General features: G+C 41.3%; 1 protein-coding gene across 1 annotated transcript in view; it reads right to left on the reverse strand.

Moving 5' to 3' along the window:
- Positions 1-8,822: 8,822 nt before the first annotated feature.
- The window catches only part of LOC120046378 (protein FAM117A-like), a 30,512-nt gene continuing 13,538 nt past the window's right edge, over positions 8,823-25,796 (reverse strand). Inside the window, exons 4-8 of the mRNA XM_038991561.1 lie at positions 25,115-25,234; positions 18,530-18,646; positions 13,372-13,534; positions 12,580-12,748; positions 8,823-11,099 (exon numbers count right to left, since the gene is read on the reverse strand). Of these exons, the coding sequence (XP_038847489.1) occupies positions 10,841-11,099; positions 12,580-12,748; positions 13,372-13,534; positions 18,530-18,646; positions 25,115-25,234 (828 nt within the window). The 3' untranslated portion in view covers positions 8,823-10,840. The remainder of the gene's footprint in view (positions 11,100-12,579; positions 12,749-13,371; positions 13,535-18,529; positions 18,647-25,114; positions 25,235-25,796) is intronic.

Here is a 25,796-nt window from a genome sequence, read left to right on the forward strand (position 1 = left end):
ATGGAGTGGCCAGCAGTCACCGGATCTCAACTTTATTGAGCTGTTGTGGGAGCAGCTGTAAGAAGTGCCCATCAAGCCAATCCAACTTGTGGGAGGTGCTTCAGGAAGCATGGGGTGAAATCTCTTCAGATTACCTCAACAAATTGACAACTAGCATGCCAAAGGTCTGCAAGGCCGTAATTGTCGCAAATTGAGGATTCTTTGACGAAAGCAAAGTTTGAAGGACACGATTATTATTTAAATGAAAAATCATTATTTGTAACCTTGTCAACGTCTTGACTATATTTCCTATTCATTTTGCAACTCATTTCATGTATGTTTTCATGGAAAACAAGGACATTTCTAAGTGACCCCCAAACTTTTGAACGGTAGTGTATATGGAAGTAGTTTAGTGCCACAAAAAAGGGGTTGAATATGGGTCCCAAAAAACAGTGATCTTTCTTATATTGCTCAGATACAGGAGACACTTCAAAACACACTTCCTTTTGATTTATTTTTTGACTATCTGTTTTACCATGTATGAATATGCTAATTCAATGCGTTTTTCTATGGGCTAATACCAGTAAGGCCAAATTCAGTGATCAATAAAATAATGTATTTGTATTTTTTGGGGACACCTAGTGGGGGTACTAAAATTCAAAATCAAATACCAAAATGATCCATGGTATGACCATCTTAAAACAATTCCATATGTTAGCTTAGTAGAACACCCCCAAGGCTTAAACTTTTAGGGGTTTTAACCCGGCCATTACGTCGTTCTTGATCAAATACAGTCCCCTGCTGTTTAAGTTTATGGTACAGTATAGATCATCATATTGCCTTATCACATCAAATCAAATTTTATTTGTCACATGCATGGAATACAACAGGTGTAGACCTTACCGTGAAATGCGTGAAATGCTTACTTACAAGCCCTTCACCAACAACGCAGTTAAAATAAAGTTACTAAATAAACTAATGTAAAAAATAAAAATAAAAATTGCAACAATAAAATAAACAATAAAATAAAATAAAATTGTCATTACACAGGTGCACCTTCTGCTAGGGATAATAAAAGGCCACTAAAATGTGCGGTTTTGTCACAACACAATGGCACAGATGTCTCAAGTTTGAGGGAGCGTGCAGTTGGCATACTGACTGCAGGAATGTCCACCAGACCTGTTGCCAGAAAATTTAAATGTTTATTTCTCTACCATAAGCCGCCTCCAACGTCGTTTTAGAGAATTTGGCAATACATTCAACCGGCCTCACAACCGCAGACCATGTGTATCCACACCAGCCCAGGACCTCCACATCCGGCTTCTTATCCTGCGGCATTGTCTAAGACCAGCCATCTGGACAGTTGATGAAACTTAGGAGTATTTCTGTCTGTAATAAATACCTTTTGTGAGGAAAACCTCATTCTGATTGGATTGGGCCTGGCTCCCCAGTGGGTAGGCCTGTCTCCCAAGTGGATAGGCCTATGCCCTCCCAGGCCCAAACATGGCTGCGCGCCTGTCCAGTTATGTGAGATCGCTGGGCAGACGGACAGCTCAGACGGCGCTGGGCAGACGGGCAGCGCAGGCGGCGCTGGGCAGACGGCAGACTCTGGCCTGCTGAGGCGCACAGTATGCCTGGTGCCGGAACTGGTGGTACCGGGCTAAGGACACGCACCTCAAGACTAGTGCGGGGAGCAGCAACAGGGCGTACAGGGCTCTGGAGACGCACAGGAGGCTTGGTGCGTGGTGCCGGAGCTGGTGGTACCGGGCTGGAGACACGCACCACAGGGCGAGTGCGTGGAGGAGGAACAGGGCTCTGGAGGCGCACAGGAAGCCTGGTGCGTGGTGTTGGCACTGGTGGTACTGGGCTGGGGCGAGAAGGTGGCACCGGATAGACCGGACCGTGAAGGCGTACTGGAGCTCTTGAGCACCGAGCCTGCCCAACCTTACCTGGTTGAATACTCCCCTTAGCCCGGCCAGTGCGGCGAGGTGGAATAGCCCGCACTGGGCTGTGCTGGCGAACCGGGGACACCATGCGTAAGGCTGGTGCCATGTACACCGGCCCGAGGAGACGCACTGGAGACCAAATGCGTTGAGCCGGCTTCATGGCACCTGGCTCGATGCCCACTCTAGCCCGGCCGATACGAGGAGCTGGGATGTACCGCACCGGGCTATGCACACGTACAGGAGACACTGTGCGCTCTTCCGCATAACACGGTGTCTGCCCGTACTCTCGCTCTCCACGGTAAGCACGGGGAGTTGGCGCAGGTCTCCTACCTGACTTCGCCACACTCCCCGAGAGCCTCCCCCCCCCCAAGACATTTTTGGGGCTGCCTCTCTGGCTTCCAGCCGCGCTTCCGTGCTGCCTCCTCATACCACCGCCTCTCGGCTTTAGCTGCCTCCAGCTCTTCACGAGGGCGGCGATATTCTCCAGCTTGAACCCAGGGTCCTTTACCGTCCAGAATTTCTTCCCATGTCCAGGAGTCCTGTGTATTTTGCCGCTGCTGCTGCTGTCCTTTACCACGCTGCTTGGTCCTTCGTTGGTGGGTGATTCTGTAACGGCAGATTTCCTCCACTTCGTCTGAAGAGGAGGTGTAGCAGGGATCGGACCAAAGCGCAGCGCGGTTAGTGTTCAACATGTTTTAATAAAGACGGTAAACGTGAACACTATAAAATTACAAAACAACAAATGTGAAAAACCGAAACAGTCCTATCTGGTGCATAGAACACAAAGACAGAAGACAACCACCCACAAAAAACCAACACCAAACAGGCTACCTAAATATTGTTCCCAATCAGAGACAACGCAAAACACCTGTCTCTGATTGAGAACCATATCAGGCCAAACAAGAAACCCCACATAGAAACAGACAAGATAGAATGCCCACTCAGCTCACGTCCTGACCAACACTAAAACAAAGAAAACACAAAAGAACTATGGTCAGAACGTGACAAGAACATTGGTTATGTATTTATTACCGCAGAAAGTCCATGTTCCAGAGGACGATTAGGACGGGATAAGATTTTTGTAATTCTTCCTTCTTATATATACACACTACCAGTCAAACGTTTGGACACACCTACTCATTCAAAGGTTGTTTTTTGTTGTTGTTTTTTTGCTATTTTCTACATTGTAGAATAATAGTGAATACATCAAAACTATCAAATAACACATATGGAATCATGTAGTAAACAAAAAAAGTGTTAAACAAATCAAAATGTATTTTATATTTGAGATTCTTCAAAGTAACCACCCTTCGCCTTGATGACGGCTTTGCACACTCTTGGCATTCTCTCAACCAGCATCATAAGTTAGTCACCTGGGACGCATTTCAATTATTAACAGGTGTGCCTTGTTGAAAGTTAATTTGTGGAATTTCTTTCCTTATTAATGCGTTTGAGCCAATCAGTTGTGTTCTGACAAGGTATGGCTGGTATACAGAAGATAGCCCTATTAGGTAAAAGACCAAGTCTATATTATGGCAAGAACAGCTCAGATAAGCAAAGAGAAATGACAGTCCATAATTACTTTAAGACATGAAGGTCAGTCAGTCCGGAACATTTTTAAAACTTTATTTTTGCATTAATACGTGTCACATATCAGTTTGCAAACAATGTAAAAAAAATTATAATAATTGAGTTAATAAAGCTGCATACAAACATGAACTGTGTTCGAATACCCATAGTAACATACTGTTTATTACATACTTAATGAGTATATACTACATACTATTAGTTCATTTTAGTATACTGTAAAGGAAACAGTATCCTTTCAGTTGAGCATATTAGCGCTTCGCCTGTCTACCGGAAGTTGATGCTGTTGCTTTGCAACCTCTTACTAGCTTGTTAGCGTAACAAATTACTAGCTAGACATCTTACAATTCCGGATGTGTTTGTAAATTTAAATCTGGAGTACCAGAGTGCATTCTGGGCATTCGTAAATTCAGAGCATTGTCAGATTGCGTTGTCAGATTGTACATTGTACATTTATAAATTCAGAACATTTCGCTCTCGGAGTGTTTAGAGCGCACACTGGATGCTCTGGCGGAGGTAAAGGGTTGATCTGAGAGTTCTGACCTCGCAACGGCAGTTAAGCACCCAAGCTAACTGCCTATAGTTGGCTAGCTTGCTAGCTACTTCCAGACACAAATGAGAGAACACCACACTCTGACCATTTTACTAGCCCTAGCAGAGCTGGTTAGGCTGTTTTCATGTTATCCAGAGCACAAAACATTTTGCTACACTCACAATAACATCTGCTAACCATGTGTATGTGACCAATAAAATTTGATTTGGTGACTGTAACTGTGCTGCTGGCAACAATTTAATAAAGTTTTTTTGATGGTGTTTACAGATATATGAAGAGAAATTATAGATAAAACGTGTTGGTGCTCATCGGACATAAACATTACACAAGTTGGAAATCACAAATTCAACAACGAGTGGTTTGGAAAAAATCAGTGGCTAACAGCAAGCATTGCAAAGCAATCCCTAGCCTGCTATTCAGTGGATTGGGTGTGTATTCCAAGTCTGGGTTTAGTGGTCTCTTTTCCAAGTTTAGAAGGATAAACATTCATGCTGTCAATCCAGCATGATTTCTGCCCGTTGAAAACAACTGGAAACTCGGAACTGGGAAATTTCACTCTTCAGCGAGTACAATAGAACTGGGAGCTCTGAAAAAAAATTTGCTCCGCCTGGGAAAATACGTTTTGAACGGTCATCAAACTTGGAATCCCAAGTCGGGAACTCAGACCTCTTTCTAGAGCTCCGACCTGAAGATCAATGACATCATGATTCAACCTTGTTTTTTCAGTTGTCTTGAAAGCACCAAAATTTGCCCACAAGAAGGATCGCCGCGGCACTTTTCTGTTCAAGTGAGCACAGCACAACAAGGTGAGTCTAAAAATGTATTGTATTCTGGAGCATAAATTAAGTAATATGCCAGGGAGATATGTATACTGTAGCTAAGAAAGTAATACTAAGTGTATGTTACGTAGTAAGCTGTTAGTAGCCCATGTGCCTTACCCTAATAATTTGGTCCATTTACCCCTTATAACATAACCTAATGTTCTGACTTGGTGGTGCACATGTAGCCTATAACCTGTTTTAGAGAAACGTAATCAAATATTGTAAGAGCTTTCAATGTCTGCATATACAGTTGAAGTCAGAAGTTTAAAAACAGCTTAGCCAAATGCATTTAAACTCAGTTTTTCACAATTCCTGACATTTAATCCTAGTAAAAATTCCCTGTCTTAGGTCAGTTAGGATCACCACTTTATTTCAAGAATGTGAAATGTCAGAATAATAGTTGAGAGAATTATTTATTTCAGCTTTTATTTCTTTCATCACATTCCCAGTGGGTCAGAAGTTTACATACACTCAATTAGTATTTGGTAGCAATGCCTTTAAATTGTTTAACTTGAGTCAAATGTTTCAGGTAGCCTTCCTCAAGCTTCCCACAATAAGTTGGGTGAATTTTGGCCCATTCCTCCTGACAGAGCTGGTGTAACTGAGTCAGGTATGAAGGCCTCCTTGGTCGCACACGCTTTTTCAGTTCTGCCCACAAATTTTCTATTGGATTGAGGTCATGGCTTTGTGATGGCCACTCCAATAACTTGACTTTGTTGTCCCTTTTGCCACAACTTTGGAAGTATGCTTGGGGTCATTGTCCATTTGGAAGACCCATTTGCGACCAAGCTTTAACTTCCTGACTGATATCTTCAGATGTTGCTTCAATATAGCCACATCATTTTCCTCCCTCATGATGCCGTCTATTTTGTGAAGTGCCCTCCTGCAGCAAAGCACCCCACAACATGATGCTGCCACCCCCATACTTCACTGTTGGGATGGTGTTCTTCGGCTTAAATGCCTCTCCCTTTTTCCTCCAAACATAACGATGGTCAATATGGCCAAACAATTTTATCAGACCAGAGGACATTTCTCCAAAAAGTATGATTTTTGTCCCCATGTGCAGTTGCAAACCATAGTCTGGCTTTTTGATGGCGGTTTTGGAGCAGTGGCTTCTCCCTTGCTGAGCAGCCTTTCAGGTAATGTCGATATAGAACTTGTTTTATTGTGAATATAGATACTTTTGTGCCTGTTTCCTCCAGCATCTTCACAAGGTCCTTTGCTGTTGTTCTGGGATTGATTTGCACTTTTCGCACCAAAGTACGCTCATCTCTAGGAGACAGAACGCGTCTCCTTCCTGAGCGGTATGACGGCTGCGTGGTCCCATGGTGTTTATACTTGCGTACTATTGTTTGTACAGATGAACGTGGTACCTTCAGGCATTTGGAAATTGCTCCCAAGGATGAGCCAGACTTGTGGAGGTCTACAATTTTTTTTCTGAGGTCTTGGCTGATTTCTGTTGATTTTCCCATGACGTCAAGCAAAGAGGCACTGTGTTTAAAGGTAGGCTTTGAAATACTTCCACAGGTACACTTCCAATTAACTCTAATTATGTCAATTAACCTATCAGAAGCTTCTAAAGCCATGACATAATTTTCTGGAATTTTCCAAGCTGTTTAAAGGCAGTCAACTTAGTGTATGTAAACTTCTGAGCCACGGGAATTGTGATATAGTGAATTATAAGTGAAATAATCTGTTTGTTAACAACTGTTGGAAAAATGACTTGTGTCATGCACAAAGTAGATGTCCTAACTGACTTGCCAAAATTATAGTTTGTAAACAAGAAATTTGTGGAGTGGTTGAAAAACGAGTTTTAATGACTCCAACCTAAGTGTATGCAATCTTCCGACTTCAACTGTATGGCCCCTTTATCCTACAGTTGGTGTACAAGGAGAATTCTGTAAACACGGCCCGTGTTGTGAATTCTGTCGCTGTACATTTCAAAAGTGCTGACCAAATAGTTATATTGACTACGTCCGTCCTAGCTCACTAATGTCTTAATCGAAATTATGGATGGCCTCTTATGCGCTCATAGTCCCCTTATGCCATCGTTTGTACATCTACATCTTGTTTAAGCAAGTCAGCTTTTTTAAAAGGCAGTAAATGAGTCTGAATGAACTATTTAGCTGCCAGACAAGGCTTCGCTGATAGCCAGGTGTAGAAGTGGGAAGGATTCACTCCATGGTGCTGAAAAGAAAGCTCTGCTGTTGGGACAGCTTTATGTTAGCCCTAACAGTTTGTGGGCACTGTTTGTCACCAGTATAGTGCAATTAATGTATTGTTTAGTGTTGTGTAGAGGCTTTGCTGACATGAATCCCCAAAAATTGGGGGGGGGGGGGGGGAGTTTGCCCCACCAAGATTTACATGCTTGGGTACTGAGTAGACTGATACCTATGGATTGTGGATCAATGAAATGGGTAAGGCTGTACAGTGCAATATGAATGTCAATACACACAATAGGGTGACTGGGGAGGTGACTTCCCACAGTCAAAGTCCAGCAATCAGAGCTACGACGCTTCATTTGTGTTCTGTTGGTGTCACTGCATCACTTTCAAAGAGGGCCTTTTATTTTGAAGGCGAACCGCAAATTACATTATTGTGGCTAGCTTCACATAAGTGTGTCCTACCATAATTAATCAAATGAACCGATTTATACATGTGTGGTATTTTAGATGACACCGAGCAGATAGTTAGCTAGCTACCTATAGCTACTGAAACAGATTGTCGTTTTGCTACATTGTCTACATTCATCAGCTAGCTAGCCTTCTTTCTGACCAGCACTGTCCCAGAGCTTGGCGATGTGTATCTGTGCTTGTCGGACGACAATTGAATGTTTACGATGTCACTGTGACAACCTTCTACAGACATGTTGGTTTACATTTGGTCTATCCACCTTTTTACCGCGTTCACGTACTAGTCAGAACTGGGTCATTTACGACCTGCTAACTAGTTGTAGTTAATTACGTGCCTCGTTCAATTTATTAACTAATCAGAAATGTCCGAATTTCCTATTTCCGACTAGCATATAAACGCGGAATTATTCCCATCAATACTGTGTTGCGATAGGCTATACATAACATGTAAAAATCTGAATTATTGTAGTTTACATAAACGATATTTAATTCATTTATCATGCCCCGCCTTTTCTCTATAGTTTACATAAAACCTAGCAGCCATAGTGTGTAATGTATGTATTTAACAGAAACGTGTATTTTTATGTTATGTTTTTTCTACAGACCTGGGTGAAGCGCAAATCTGCTTCTTCATTTATGCACCAAACATATCAGATTTTTTTTATCGTCGCAGGTTGCAGCACCTGTCTGTGTTAACAATAAAACCATGGGAGCTAGCCGTGTATAAATTCTTACAGTAGGCCTATGCCTACATTTGACTTTTAACTCAACAGCAACGTAAAGAAACTATTTTTTATTATAGCCTAGTATCAATATGCATATAAAAAAAAATCTATACAGCAACAATTATTGGGCTTTCTTGAGGCTACTAGATTGTTTCAGCCAATAAAGTACACGAATCTCCTAAAATGAAAAATCGGCGCGCGCATATAATGGGTGGCGGAGCAGCCACTACTCCAAAACCCAAAGGCACGTTTCAAATTCATCAACAGGTTGGAACACTTACGGCTGGGTGGCTTTTCAGCGTCTTGGTCATAAAAGCAATCACGATTGTTGCGCTAGATGATCCGTTCACCCCCAAATATCGGTTTTAATAATGGGACAACCAAACATGTTGGGAAGCGTGCGCTGCGCGCGTTACAGGTGGGCAAATTGCAAAGACCCCCTCTTTTACCGTCAATCAACTGTATAAAGAACCAAGTAGGGGTACCATAGGCTTGTGTCCCAAATGGAACCCTATTTCATAAGAAGGTGCCATTTGGGATGTAGCCATAGAAAAGATGACACCTGTGAAATTCCCCCAAAACATTGAAAACGATTTCAATAATAACTATATAACTATACAGAAATATGTTCAAACATAAAATAGCTGCCACAAAACCTCCTTGAAGTAAATAATAATTCCCCCAAATACAATTTGCTTGTCAGTCCCCTAACATAAAACGGACAGAGTGGGGAACTGAAATGAACATCCGAACATACTTTTAAACCTTCTTTAGCTTATGTTGCAGATAACTGAAAAATATACCAAAATACATTCATACACCAAAACAAGGTTACTCTAAAGTACAAAATAAACAAGAAAAATAGAAATGGCAAATGGAAAAAAATAGCTGTCACTTTGTGCAAAGATTCTCAATTAACTTGATCTTGTAACCTTGGTAGAGGAAGAAAAAAAACATCAAGAAAATTATCAACATTTACCAATGAGATCAGATGATGACTCTAGACCAATACATAGGTAGTCAACAGTGTCGTAAGAGTCCTCACGGAGCTATACACATATACACACAACTAGAAGAGCTATGCTCTGATTAACATGTATAAATCGCCTTATTTGAAACAAAATAAGAGGCACTAAACATTAACAGAAATAGCACCAAACTTCTATCACCATCTTCTTTCACCATCACGAGGAAAAGCAGGGAAAAAAGGAAAACTAGTCACTAAGACTCATCTTATTACCTATATAAACTAGGCTATTAGAAAAATTATTAAAAAGCATGCAAGAAAGAAAAATATAATTCATCGAGCACTATGTTCCACTTAACACAAATGTGGCAAACTGATTTGTCATGCCTTGTTTGAGAACACTAAGATGGTTAAGGGGAAAAAAAAACATCTGCATGTGTGTGTCATGGATGTTACTTTAAGGTTAAAAAAGTTTATTTCAATTGAAAATTCTATATAAATATCTTTAAATACTAAAAGCAACCAGAATTTGGTGAAGAGCATTTGCCTCCTTTTCTAATAACTTAAATAATTAATTGGTATTTGACAGCAGCCTTTTTTTTTTTACAATACACAAACTAATTCAGAGCAGAACATAACATTTCCAAAGAGTACAGCTTTCCCAAGACACCTTTCATACAAAGAGAGGGAACATCTGAATCACCATTAAAATAGAAGTGGGCCAACAGGCTCCTAAAATCCAAAACGAGAGTTCAATGTGCATAAAGTGAGGGGTGAAGCATCGTCCCCTAGAAAAATCATAGGAAACATTGCTCTTCCAGAGAATAAAAGACGGTTTGGTCAAATGACAAGACTACCCTACACCATCCTGCCAAATGTTGAAGCAATGCAGTGTCTTTTGCGCATCATAAGATAGTGACTAATGAACATTCATACAAAAGATCAGCATTGTTGCAAAAATGACTATAGCCATTGACAAGCCAATGACTCGCAGTGTTATATGTACCATCCTAACATAGAAAATCTAATTATGTTCCGATTCGAAACCCTTATGGACCGATCTGTTCTAAAAAGCAAATGTCGTCTTGAGGACTGATTCAAGCAAATAACATAACCTCACACATTGTCTATTTCTTCTTCTTCTTGTTATTTTTTACATTTTCTTTTTTAACAAAAAAAGTATGCTTGCCTCTCAGTGGCTATTGATCCACAAGTTAATACATTGCAGACCACCTTCAATGTGGCAGTGACTGTGGTTGGCACCCAAGGTTAAAGGCCAAAAGTCAGCTGGTGTGTCATGTCTTTTCAATACGGATACGGGGAAAAAGAGTCAGAGCACAGCCAATGACACTTTAAAAAAGCTATGATGAAGTCAAGAGAAATGAAAATGGAAGCCACTACTGTCCAAAAAAGATTCCCTGACATTTTTGGTCAACAGTAACGAGTTTGTGAACTGGAGCATGGTTGGTAAAAAGGCTGTCTTCTCTAGCACTTTGAAACATTGTATTTAATTTGGGTGGGCCACAATCAACAAGGCTGGGGGAAGTAACCAAGACGTCCTCATGATGTGTAATGTAGTTTTCAAAGCAGACAGCTGCCTTGACATTTCCCCCTTTAATGTAGCCCCTTTTACATGGCAGTGGTGACCGTGTCGGGGTGAGGCCCCAGGTACCCAGGCAAGGGGGCCTGGTAGGGGTCTGCACCCTGGCCAGAGCAGCCTGTGGCTGGGGACACAGCCAGGCTGCGGAACAGCAGGTCCATGGATGGGAGCAGGGGCTTGAGCAGGCTGACCGGGCAGAATGCAGAGCCGCCGTGGGGGGTGAAGTTCACCTTGTTGGGGTCGGGGCAGGAGGAGAGGAGGAGCGAGGACTGGGCTAGGTGTGGAAAGCTGTGGGAGAGAAAGAGACGGTTGTTAGGAGCAGGATCACAAACTGTTCAAATATGTCAGTAGACCTGCTATCAGGGTTCATACAGATTATGACATATGGAATTTAATGACTTTTCCTTTTAACCAAATTTCCATGACCAACATTTGACGGCGTCTCTGAAGTACAGTGTAAAAAAGTATGCGTAATGCGGTATCGACACTGGGAGGATGCTCTCTGATCAAATGTACCATCTCCTGTCGTTGAGCAAGGCACTTAACCCCCCACAAAGTAGAATACCTGTTAGGCAACAGTACAAAACATGTGGTCAACCCTCACTCTGGAGAGCTACCTTGATGTAAAACAAATAATTAGCTCATTCAATATATCAAAGATGAAATGGCTATAGTAGGCTACAAATCTTTTTATTCAGCTGAAGCAAGCCCCGAAATGTTCTTCATGAAATGTACCTTTTCTAGTTTAGTCATATTTATCTTAGAAGTGTTTACTTTGCAGGCTGACTACCATCTATTGCAACGTCCCATACGTTAGATGCTCAAATCAACTGGAAGCATATACAAGTTTTGAACCAACATAATCCAAAAGAAAAGCTACATCTTTTTTACTAAAATGAATGTTCACAATTCAAATTATTTTGATTCAGATGATTAGATTCAATGCAATTAAACCGAATAGAATGGTGAAGTGAATTGTTTGTTTCATCGAAAATAATTGTTTAAATGAATCATATGAATCGTTCCAAAAAGTACATCAACTTTGTATGGCCTTATTCGTGAGAGTCGGTGATACGTTTTTTTAAGGACATGACAAACATTTAATACATGCTAATAGCTAAACACTTAACTAGAGGGTACAAGATATGTTTTGATTTGGCTACCTAGTTAGTATGTTTATCATATTTTATAGGCTATGCCTACCTGCTGCTGAAATGTTCGACTCGCTCTCTTCTCCTTGAGCAACGGCCCACTCGTCTCACACACATGCAGGTGATGCACGCAAATACAGACGAGCTAAAGTGTTATTCCGATCCTGTCAGATATGTTGATTATTATTTTATTGATAAAAAATTTAAATAAATCCCAATAACAGAAATTATTTAATTAATTTCCATTACTTTTTTGATTTTATTATTTTCTAAAACTTTTCCAGGACTGGGAAACACCATTTTAAAATTCCATTACTTTTTCAGGATTTTCAGGATCATATGAACCCTGGGATATTGACATACCCAGTCTCCAATAACTTTGAAACCACTCGGGGTCAGTGCAGACTCAATCTAAGGAGCCATATGTTACTGTTCATAAGCTTTTTGGAATAAACGCATGCAAGTCAGAATGTTTTGTATTTATCTATGTACCAAAGCATACATCTGTCCATACATACACGTTAGTGTGTATTTACATTTGTGTGGGCATGTACGTTTCTGTGCACATCAAACAATTGTGCATGTGTGTGCGTGTATGAGTATTTGCGAGAACCTACCTGGTCTCCTCACACACGCGGACCTTCTCGCAGCCCTCGGGGGGCTCCCTCTGGAAGCAGAAGCTCTTGTTGGGCCGGGGCGAGGAGGAGAGCAGCAAGGGGGATGGCTCCCACCCACCCTGGGATGACAGGGGAGACAGGAGACACAGCTCTGCACCCTCCGCCACACCTGAAACGTGGTGTTAGAATAGGTCCAATATCTGTGTTTCTAAATTCCTATCACTGATGCCCAGTTCAGATACAGCACCCGAGACAGTTTTATGCAGTTTGCTTGATCTGAACGGTCTAGCTGGAGTTTCCAAGGTTCAACATGTGAAATCTTAGCTAAAGACTTGCGACTGGCCAATCAGAACAGTGCGCTGACATTCTGTGTTTAGCGAAGCAGCTAGATAGCTAGCCAAGCAGACAGTTTGCTGTTATCTCACAAAGTGTGCCCTGTTTCTGGTGCATGTATTTCATGCTACAACAAGTGGAAACGTTGTATCACGTCATTGTAAAGAGGCACCATTACTGTGGAAACTGTCAACCATTTATAGCCAATTTAGCTTTTCCTGCCTGGTATTACTCAATTATATGTTGAGAAACCAAATGGGTCTTGTTCAGTAGGGAGATAACGTTTTGAAACAGATAAACCCGGGAGATACACCCTGAACCTGTCCAATAAGAACACAGTTTTCAATTACAAAACATTTTGCAGGTTTGTGTGCACCTTACTGAACAAGTTTGTGTGTACAGTACTGAACATAACACTGCACTGATGTTGTTACAGGGCTATATTAGGGAGAGACTGACCTGGATCCTGATTCACAGGTAGGTCTTCTACAGAAGAGGGGGAGAAAGAGGAGCAGGGTGAGTGTGTGGGGGAGAGGGGCGTGGTGGAGGGGTCGCTCTGGGAGCCACTGCTGCAGCTCAGGGGTGGAAGTGGAGCCCTGTGGCCGTCAGGAACCTCCAGAATCTGAGAGAGACAAATGAATGAACAGGACAAGAGTGAATGAACAGGACAAGAGTGAATACCTCATTGTTTCTGATGGAATTCTTATTATTGTTCCACTTTTGTCACAATATCGCCAGGCCCGATACTTGTTTTCCTTTGGCAATATCGAAGAATTTGAACACTGCTACTCAGACACTGAAAACTGCACCATTTGGCCCATAGTTGGTGCAGTATAAAAAAAAATCAGAGTGTAAGGCTCAGCCCCGCTGCCCCATTTGACGTAAAAAACACGAAACTTGGTATAGCAGTATTTAGCATAAGGAAAAAAACTTTGCCTCAAGGACCCATGACGTTCGCCATATTGGATTTTCTGCCCTGTCGATGTTTTATAAAATCATTTAAAAAAACTTCTGAACTGCAAATCTGATTGACTTGAAACTCAGAATGTATATTCATCATGTCAGCCTCTACTAAGTTTGGGAAAAAGCTAAGCAATACGTCAGATGGAAGAAAAAATGACAACTTTATAAAATAATATTGCGTTCTCAATCAAACCCTAATAACTCAACTTATCTTTGCTCTATCAACTTGAAACAGTGTCTTGAGGGCATTAGTAGGAATGTTTATGTCGAAGCAGGTGTTGATATCTCAATAAACATGGAAAAAGCTAATAATTCATTTGTGAACCTGTTGTGGAAAATTACATAATTAGTCATGCTATCCCGTGTTTAACTGCTTAAAGAATAGTCTCTTGTTATATGCTAGTGTTTTTCTAACCTGATACAAACTTGTCTTTGAGTGACTTAGTCATAAGACTGGGCGTATAGCTAAGATCCGTTTAGGTGCGACTGCAGTATGCAAGACATCCCGTGGGTTTACTATCGGCAGGAAGTCAGCTGTGTGGAACCTTGCAGGAAGGAGCACATTATAGTGTGAACTGTGACAAAACGCAGTTATACGGTTGAACTCTCGTGCTATCAACTTCGGGCTATCAAACTGCACAAACAAAACGCCTTTTTTTGTTTTACACTATGTTCTGCCCCTGTTTCCACACATCTGCTAAACTGCCACGTAGACAAAATAGGTTGTACTTTTTCTATAAAAGCAGAGACCCGACTATGTTAAGCTTTTCAACTCTGAACCATTCTTGGTGATGGTTGATTGCTTCATTTTTGGAAATCTTACACAATTGTTGTTTGAAAGAATCTGCAGTCTCTTTTCCTATAGAATTTCTCTGACAACCCTCAAACTTTAATAATTTATGTTTATGCTAAAAAGATGTCTAAGGATCAGCCCTGCCACCTTGTTACACATACAACAACAAAACGTAAGGAACACATTTGCCTCAAGGACCCATAAGGTCTGCCATCTTGGATATTTCCTAAAATCTTCTCATGAGCCGTACATCCGATGGACTCCAAACTCAGAATACGTTTATCATGTTAGTCTTTAGTAAGTTCGAAAAAAGCTATAGGATACAATATTAATGGTACCCAAACTATCTTGCACTGACCCGACGCACACCCACAAGACACAAATATACAGTACCAGTCAAAAGTTCGGACACCTACTCATTCAAGGGTTTTTCTTTATTTTTTACTCTTGTCTACATTGTAGAATAATGGTGAAGACATCAAAACTATTAAATAACAGATATGGAATCAAGTGTTAAACAAATCAAAATATATTTTGTATATTTGAGATTCTTCAAATAGCCACCCACTGCCTTGACAGCTGCACACTCTTGGCATTATCTCAACCAGCTTCACCTGGAATGTTTTTCCAACAGTCTTGAAGGCATTCCCATATACGCTGAGGACTTGTTGGCTGCTTTTCCATCACTCTGCGGTCCGACTCATCCCAGACAATCTCAACTGGGTTGAGGTCAAGTGATTGTGGAGGCCAGGTCATCTGATTTAGCACTCTATCACTCTCCTTCTTGGTCAAATAGCCCTTACACAGCCTGGAGGTGTGTTGTGTCATTGTCCTGTTGAAAAACAAATGATAGTCCCACTAAGCATAGATGGGATGGCGTATCGCTGCAGAATGCTGTGGTAAGTGTAAATTGAATTCTAAATAAATCAGACAGCGTCACCAGCAAAGCACCCCCACACCATAACACCTCATCCTCCATGCTTTACGGTTGGAAATACACACGGAGATCATCCGTTCACCAACACCGCATCTCAAAGACATGGCGGATAGAACCAAAAATCTCAAATTTGGGCCCATCAGACCAAAGGACAGATTTCCACCAGTCTAATGTCTATTGCTTGTGTTTCTTGGCCCAAGCAAGTCTCGTCTTCTTGGTGTCCTTGAGTAGTGGTTTCTTTGCAGCAATTCGACCATGAAGGCCTGATTCACAGTCTCCTCTGAACAGTTGATGTTGAGATGTGTCTGTTACTTGACCTCTGAAGAATTTATTTGGGCTGCAATTTCTGAGGCTGGTAACTCTAATGAACTTATCCTCTGTAGCAGAGGTAACTCTGGGTCTTCCTTTCCTGTGGCGGTCCTCATGAGCCAGTTTTTTGCGACTGCACTTGAAGAAACTTAAAGTTCTTGAAATGTTCTGTATTGACTGACGTTCATGTCTTAACTTCACTAGGGTAGGGGCAGCATTTGGAATTTTGGATGAAATGCAGGCCCAAATTAAACTGCCTGCTTCTCGGGCCCAGAAGATATGATATGCATATAACTGGTAGATTTGGATAGAAAACACTCTAAAGTTTCCAAAACTGTTAAAATAGTGCCTGTGAGTATAACAGAACTGATTTGGCAGGCGAAAACCTGAGGAAAATCCATTCAGGAAGTACTTTTTTTTGTTGGTTTTGTAGTTTTCTATTCTATGCCATTACAGTATCCATTGATTTAGGACTCAAATTGCAGTTCCTATGCCTTCCACTAGATGTCAACAGTCTTTAGAAATAGTTTCAGGCTTGTATTCTGAAAAATGAGGGAATAAGAGCATTCGGAATGACTGGACGCTAAAGTGTCGCAGAGCTTTTTCATGCGCGCGACAGAGAGATAGCAATTCTTGTTTACCTTTTAAATTGACGACGTTATTGTCCGGTTGAAATATTATTGATTATTTAGGCTAAAAACAACCTGAGGATTGAATATAAACATCGTTTGACATGTTTCTATGAACTTTACGGATACAATTAGATTTTTTTGTCTTCCTGTTTTGACTGCGTTTGAGCCTGTGGATTACTGAAGAAAACGCGAACAAAACTGAGGTTTTTGTATATAAAGAGACTTTATCGAACAAAATAAACATTTATTGAGTAAATTAATGTCTGCTGAGTGCAACCATATGAAGATCATCAAAGGTAAAGGATTAATTTTATCTCTATTTCTGACTCTGATCTACTTGGCTGGTTACTGTTTGTAATGAATTGTCTAGTGAGCTATGTTCTCAAATAATCGTAAGGTATGCTTTCGCCGTAAAGCATTTTTTAAATCTGACACCGTGGTTGGATTCACAAGAAGTTCATCTTTAAACCTATGTAAAATATGTTTTGTTTTCTGAATTTGTATAATGAGTATTTCTGTATTTGAATTTGGCGCCCAGCAGTTTCACTGGCTGTTGAAGAGGTGGGACGCTAACGTCCCACATACCCAAGAGAGGTTAAAGTAATGATGGACTGTCGTTTCTCTTTGCTTATTTGAGCTGTTCTTCCCATAATATGGACTTGGTCTTTTACCAAATAGGGCTATTTTCTGTATACCCCACCCACCTTGTCACAACACAACTGATTGGCTCAAACGCATTAAGGAGGAAAGAAATTCCACAAATTTACTTTTAAGAAGGCAGACCTGTTAATTGAAATGCATTCCAGGTGACTACCTCGAAGCTGGTTGAGAGAATGCCAAGAGTGTGCAAAGCTGTCATCAAGGCAAAGGGTGGCTATTTGAAGAACCTCAAATATTGATTGATTTGTTTAACACTTTTTTGGTTAATACAAGATTATCAAATATTTAAAAAAAATTCTCATGAACTCCAAACTCAGAATTTATGTTAATCATGTCTGTCTCTAGTACATTTGAGAAAAGCAATACATCCAAAGATTAGAAAATGGCATCTTTGTTTAGAATTGTTATATTTACACAATGGATTATGTATACTGCTTCCTCTCAGCCTGCACATAAGCCAGCACCTCTTATTGCTACTTGCAGCTATATTTAAACATTCTGTTTAGGATTGAGATTTTCTGCAAACCTGTTGAAACAACTCTTGAACTGACAGATAGTGCCTTCAAAGCTCATCACTAAACTAAGCACCCTGGGACTAAATACCTCCCTCTGCAAATGGATCCTGGACTTCCTGGCGGGCCGCCCCCAGGTGGTAAGGTAGGTAACACATCTGCCACGCTGATCCTCAACACGGGGGCCCCTCAGGGGTGCGTGCTCAGTCCCCTCCTGTACTCCCTGTTCACCCATGACTGCATAGCCAGGCACAACTCTAACACCATCATTAAGTTTGCCGACGACACAAGTGGTAGGCCTGATCACCAAAAACCGGGGTTTGATCCCAGGCAGCCAACCGCGACCGGGAGAACCATGAGGCGTCTCACAAGCGTTGTCCGGGTTAGGGGAGGGTCTGGCCGGCCGGGATGTCACTCTAGCAACTCCTCGCGGCAGGCCAGGCACATGCACGCTGACTCGTGTCGCCAGTTGAACGTTGTTTCCTACGACACATTGGTGCGGCTGGCTTCCGAGTTAAGCGGGCAGGTATTAAGGAGTGCGGTTTAGCGGGTCATGTTTCGGAGAACGCATGACTCGATCTTCACAGTTGCAGCAATGAGACAAGATCGTAATTGGATCACAATTGGATATCACGAAATTGGGGAGAAAAAGGGGGTAAAATATATATTTATTTTTAAACTAGGAACTAATTCAGGAAACCAGGTAAGGTAACGAGATGGATAATCGCAATATAAAGAATATATTTTCCCTTGAGGAGTATTGTAAGGCTGCATTGGAAATTAGCACAATCTAAACATGTAAATGTCTTACCCAGCACTGGTGGTGGGGCGGCTGGCACACGAACATGCCCTCCAGCTCCTGGTTGAGGCCCTCCACACTGCGGCGCAGACGAGGGGTCAGCTTGTACAGGGGGGTGGGTGGGATGGGCTGGGGGAGAAAAGAGAGAGAGAGAGAGGCATCAGCTGATTTAATAAATTGAATTCATACTTCAAAGTTGACTGACAATCAGTGGAAGACTACAGTAAAACGAGACAACAGAACAATACAGTAGGATATAAAGCACACATTCATAATGTATGTGCAATGCATAGAGTAAACAAAACATTGGCATAGACAAACAAGCAAGCGTAGGGCATAGGTACACCAAATAGACACTTGCAACATGCAAGTATGGACACACACACACAGACAAGACACACACACCATGCAAACAGACAAAGCACATAAAAATGACATATCGCTCCAGTACACATCCTCCGAGTTATCAGTTAGTGACTAAACTTCGGAAATGTAAGGAAATTAAGAACCCAGGTTTAAATAAGCCTAGTAGTGGAAATCGTTCAAAGCTTTAGCTGTGCTTGAGTGAGTTAACCTAGAGCAATGGAACCATACCAAAAGTACAAATCCAGCCTATCCGGCAATAGGCAGGCTCAAGCAAACTCAAAGAATTTGAAAGATAGTATTTTGCTATTTGAACCCAGGTTTGATATATTTTACAATGCATTATAACTATCACTGTGCTTTATTTCTAGTCTTCATATGTTTTGATGAGAGTAGGTCTATTTCGGAAGTGTGTATTGGCCTATACTTCCTTCTCTCCTTGCACAATGACGATAATGCAGTGCATATGGGTTGAAGGCCTATAGAAGGGTCATGTTCATTGTGTATCTTCCCTTTCAAGACTATTCGACTCGTATCTAGATCCATGGGCTCCGATACAGAAAATATAATTTTTTGTTTAAAATGAATCGATGCGGTTTGATTAGAGGAACAAATTGGTTCGGTGCATAACATTTGTTGCATAAAGACATACATTTTCAATTACAAATTAAAATCTGCTGCTAATTGAGCTCGTGAGTTGGGCCTCTGAGCTGGATCTGTCTGAGCTGACTTCACAGTGTGTGTAAATTATGTATATGACTATGGTGTATGTAGTCACCTGAGCTAAGCCATGAAGGAGACTAGCGGGCATCTTCTACTCCACTATCAGATTTGGGGGGGGGGGGGGGGGGGGGGGGCAATGTATGCTTTTTTACTCCCCACTTTTTTTTATCTGAAATCACCATCACCCACTTAAAACTTTGTTATGACGTAGGCAATGAATACAGTGCTCACCTCCCTGACCAAGGCCCATCTCCCCCAATTGCTCAGTTTGGCCAGCTCTAGGAAGAGTCTTGGTGGTTCCAAACTTCTTCCATTTAAGAATGATGGAGGCCACTGTGTTCTTGGGGACCTCCAACGCTGTAGAAATGTTTTGGTACCTTTCCCCAGATCTGTGCCTCGACACAATCCTGTCTCGGCGCTCTACTGACAATTCCTTCGACCTCATGGCTTGGTTTTTGCTCTGACATGCACTGTCAACTGTGGGACAGGTGTGTGCCTTTCCAAATCATGTCCAATCAATTTAATTTATCACAGGTAGACTCCAATAACGTTGTAGAAACAGCTCAAGGATGGCAAAGGGTGTGACGACTTACGTAAATAAAGGTTTGTTTTTTACCTTTAACAAACTTGCAAAAATATTGATAACGATCAAAACAAAGTTCATCCATTTTAGAATAAGTCTAACATAACAAAATGTGGAAAAAGTTAAGGGGTCTGAAAACTTTCCAAATGCACTGTATATAGCACAATGTTGAATTTCACACAGTCTCAAAATGGAATGGTTTTGACTGTTTGGAAGTTTTTACAGAGTGAGCTTCACTTCTCCACCCACTTCGACCGGGCTCACACAAGTGATTGCTGTCCTCGTCATGAAATTATCAACTTTACCCTGTATATCTAAAAATGACCATATACAGATTTTTTTAAACAAAACTGCTGGTGAAACTTAATAGAAATAAAATCGAATGTAAGCCCCGATTAGCAGGTAGGCTATAGCCAGATGAGTTGTCTCCGGTACCTTACTTGTATTCGGGTAAAACAACATTTTTAACAGCGCATTTGATAACTAACCTATCAAATTACATTGGTTGCATCTCAACTAATAAAGCCTAATATTGCTCAAGCCATTTGAATGCTGAACATGCCGCGCACCAAGCAGCACAGTTTGACTAGGCTACTGATACTGCCTGGGGTTGTTCGGCATGCAAAATGACTTGCAGATCAACATAGCAACGTGCATGCCCCGCCCACCTGAGGATCTGTCTACTATATCCATCCATTTCCTGTGTTTGATGGAATCAAATTCCACTCGTCACTTAAATCTCACTGATTGATTGCTTTAATTTTTCTCCTGCGACTCGCTCATACTCTTGCTTGTGCCTGTCATTTTCCCCCATTAACATTACAGAGGAAATGTTTTTAATGACGTGTCAAAAAACAAAATGGGCTCAATGGAATACGTTCTCTTTTGTTGTATCTAAGAAACGCTCAAACTTAAATCTGGGATTTAACACACCTACATCACAAGAAAGTGAAGACAACTTATTTTGATGGGTGTCCATTTTCTGTGCAATTGAAAAATAGTTATCATTTAGTACAGTTTAAATGTTTACAAATTAGATGCGCTGAAATGAAAGCCACTTCCGAAACTAAAACATTTGGATTATTGATATGTCTGATCTCGCAAACAATGTTGAGTATGTGTCGAGCGTGTTGATATTTAATCCGAGGGCATCCTGTTATTGACACCTCCGTTGAATTCCGAAAGAGAACGTGACAACAGTAATTAGAGGCAGTCTAGACAACACAGGTGAATTCAGATAGGGTAGACAGAGCAAGTGTTGGGTGGTTGCAGCCCTGTTCCAACCCTTTATGTTAATGTATTTACATATGCAAATACACCAATATATTTATGCACGTCTTTATTTTAACATATACAATAAGAAAATGTATGCATTAGTGCATTTAGAAGAAAAAAATGCTATTTGACAAATGTAATACCTGAATTCCCACCAAATTCCCTAGTAGTAAAATATTTGATGTATTATAATTCAGTTAATATCTGATGGATCTTCATCCCTTGTCCAACTGTTGAATTAATTAGAATAGTTTTTTTGCTTTTTTCCCACAAATGTCAATGCAGTTACATGCTTATTTTAACACTGAAGGAGAGGAAGCATCAGTTGTCACAAAATATTATGTATTTTAAGAACGTAGAAAGAAAGTACTGAGCAAAACTAATTTGGGAACTGACAATTCGTAACATTTGAATGGGTTTTCTGACTGATGCATGCTACATTTGGATTGGTTTGGGCTCCAGCAGACTGATGCACTCTTATCTTAAACATTTGAACCGGGAACCGATGAGTATCGTGCATCTTCAAACTAAAGAAAACAAGACTGAAAACAGGGCTATACTAGCTGGGCTTCACCATTAAGAAATGCTCATTTTCATTTGTTGCAAAACGTTTAAAACATTTTGGGCTGTGTGCCCTAATGAACACAACCCACTTCTACAGGCTGGCATCGGAAACAGTATGTTCCACAGCTGGTGTAGAAAGCAGAAGTGGGTAGTGATATCGTCACTTTCCTGTTGCTTCACTAGTCGGCTATTTGATTCACTTCCTCTGATATGCTGCTTTGCTTATTGACTGTGTGGTCCACCACTCAGTTCTGTAAAATTGACTGTGGTCCACCGCTCCTGTTTCTGTAAAAATCTGATATGGGGCTGGATAAATGTAACCACTATCAAATGCATAGACTGAGCTATGGATGCAAGGACTGACCATCCATGATATCAAAATGATTGTTTCTACCATGAGGCTAAATGTTTTTTCCATTTACTTTGTTTACAAACATTGGAGTAAAACAAGCTTATATTTTGGGTTCTGATGGGGTACACAACAGTTGAAGTAAGCTCACGAGGCATTTATAATTTATATTCTGGAAGAATCAATGGGTGCAGAGCATTAATTTATAAGTCCAAAAATGGATGTAGCAACTGCTGATTGCCTCAGAGAATATATGGCTTGAAAATAGTTTGCATAGATTGAGTGGCTAGACAAAATGTGCACATTCCCAGTACCAGAATATGTTTACTTAATAAGTATAGGAAAAAAAGGTACATACATTTTTTTATTTTAACACTGAGTATACCAAAAAGGAGGAACACCATCCTAAAATAAGTTTTACCCCCCACTTTTGCCCTCAGAACACCCTCAATTCATCGGGGCATGGACTCTACAAGGTGTTGAAAGCTTTCCAGAGGGATGCTGGCCCATGTGGACACCAATGCTTCCCACAGTTGTGTCAGGTTGGCTGGATGTCGTGCGGATGGTGGACCATTCTTGATACCCAGCAGCGTTGCAGTTCTTGACACAAACTGGTGCGTCTGGCACCTGCTACCATACCCCCCCTTTCAAAGGCACTAAAAGCGTTTGTCTTGCCCCTTCACCCTACCCATGTCTCAATTGTCTCACGGCTTAAAAATCCTTCTTTAATTCTGAAGACTAGGTCTAAACTGACATATAGAAGCTGACATAAGGAATTGTTTTAAGATAAATGATCCATGGTATGACTCATTTAATTTACAGTGCATTCAGAAAGTATTCAAAACCGCTTGACTTTTTCCACATTTTGTTAAGTTACAGCCTTATTCTAAAATGTATTAAATCGTTCCCCCATATCAATCTACACACAATACCCCATAATGACAAAGCAAAACAGATTACATTTTTGCAAACGTATTAAAAAAAAAAAAAAAACTGAAATATCACACTTACATAAGTATTCAGACCCTTTACGCAGTACTTTGTTGAAGCACCTTTGGCAGCGATTACAGCCTTGAGTCTTCTTGGGTATGACACTACAAGCTTGGCACACCTGTATTTGGGGAGTTTCTCACATTCTTCTCTGCAGATCCTCAAGCTCTGTCAGGTTGGATGGGGAGCGTCGCTACACAGCTGTTTTCAGGTATCTCCAGAGAGGTTCGATCAGGTTCAAGCCCGGGCTCTGGCTGGGCCACTGAAGGACATTCAGAGACTTGTCCAAAAGCTACTCCTGCATTGTCTTGGCTGTGTGCTTAGGGTCATTGTCCTGTTGGAAGATGAACCTTCTCCCCAGGTCCTGAGCAGGTTTTCATCAAGGATCTCTGTACTTTGCTCCATTCAACTTTCCCTTGATCCTGACTTAGGGATGGTGCCAGGTTTTCTCCTGGCGTGACGCTTGACATTCAGGCCAAAGAGTTCAATCTTGGTTTCATCAGACCAGAGAATCTTGTTTCTCATGGTCAGAGTCCTTTGGGTGCCTTTTGGCAAACTCCAAGCAGGCTGTCATGTGCCTTTTACTGAGGAGTGGCTTCCGTCTGGCCACTCTACCATAAAGGCCTAATTGGTAGAGTGCTGCAGATATGGTTGTCCTTCTGGAAGGTTCTCCCATCTCCACAGAGGAACTCTGGAGCTCTGTCAGAGTGACCATTGGGGTCTTGGTCACCTCCTTGACCAAGGCCCTTCTCCCCCAATTGCTCAGTTTGGCTGGGCGGCCAGCTCTTGGAGTCTAGGTGGTTCCAAACTTCTGCCATTTAAGAATGGAGGCCACTGTGTTCTTGGGGACATTCAATGCTGCAGAAATTCTTTGGTACCGTTCCCCAGATCTGTTCATCGACAGAATCCTGTCTCTGAGCTCTACGGACAATTCCTTCGACCTCATGGCTTGGTTTTTTCCCTTGCTCTGACATGCACTGTGAACTGTGTGGAACCTTATATAGACAGGTGTGTGCCTTTCCAAAAGCAGGTCCAATCATTGAATTTACCACACGTGGACTCAAATCAAGTTGTAGAAACATCAAGAATGATCAATGGAAACAGGATGCACTAGAGCTCAATTCTGAGTCTCATTGCATAGGGTCTGAATTCTTATGCAAATAAGCTATGTTTTTCATTTTTAATGTATTTGCAAACATTTCAAAAAAATTGTTTTCACTTTGTCATTATAGGGTATTGTGTGTAGATTGCTGAGGATTTATTTATTTATTACATTTTAGAATAAGGCTGTAACGTAACAAAATGTGGAAAAAGTCAAGGGGTCTGAATACTTTCTGAAGGTACTGTACATATGAAGTGGGTAAAACAGCATGCAAACATTATTAAAGTGATCAGTGTACCATGACTATGTACATAGGAGCAGCAGCCTCTAAGGTGCATGGTAGAGTAACAGGGTGGTAGCCAGCTAGTGACAGTGACTAAAGTTCAGGGCAGGGTACTGGGAGGAGGCCGGTTAGTGATGACTGTTTAACAGTCTGATGGCCTTGAGATAGAAGCTGTTTGTCATGGAAAGAGCAGGTGTTATTAATGTTTTGTATACTCTGTGTTTGACTCCAATAAGAGAAGTCGTACACTCGTCTAGAATACTAAGTTCATAATACATAATAAAATACATACATTTGGACCAATTATGAATGAAGTGAGCAGATGCAGGACAAAGATCACCAATGGTGGAGTGTGAGAGTCATACCTGTATGGTGCCTGGGGAGTAGCTGCCTTGAAGGTAGTTGTGGTGGCGGACCTTTTCGTTGCCCCCCGATGCCCCGGGTTTGGGGAAGTGCTGCTGCAGCAGGTGTTTCAGCTTGGCAATCTGTGACGGGCAGAGTAGTGTCAGTCAACCTCCAAACACAAACAGTCTCTAAGGCTGCAAGAGCTGCATTCCCATGGATTATTTCAGAACGGTTGTCTGTTATGTAAGTGTTATCTATTGTTTTAAAATCCCCTCTGTTGCACTATTCACAAACTCATCACTTATTCTGTTTCATGTTCAGTAGCCTACCTCTCCTCTCGTGTTGGGTGTGTGAGAAAATGCACCGAGGCTTGGTCTCAATTAAAATTGCCTGTAGGCTATATGCATGGGCAGACTAGCACACACAGTTGTCTTTCCATGGAAATTAACTTCTTAAATATGTTAGGCTATAGTTTAGGCTCCGACATTGACTAGAAATAAATATTAATAACATATTTGAGTCTGCCTGCAAATTGTCCTGCTCCCATCAAAGTTATGCAAGATTATTTTGATTAGTTCTTTGTTTTGTAGGTTATTTGTTATCTATTGTATTAAAAGCAACTGTCGCAATATTCAAACTCAAAGCCTAATTCTTGCTGATTTACATTCAGTAGCCTACCCTTGTCTTTTGTTGGGCGGGCGA

This window comes from Salvelinus namaycush, chromosome 4 (assembly GCF_016432855.1).
Source record: "Salvelinus namaycush isolate Seneca chromosome 4, SaNama_1.0, whole genome shotgun sequence".
Lineage (NCBI taxonomy): Eukaryota > Metazoa > Chordata > Actinopteri > Salmoniformes > Salmonidae > Salvelinus > Salvelinus namaycush.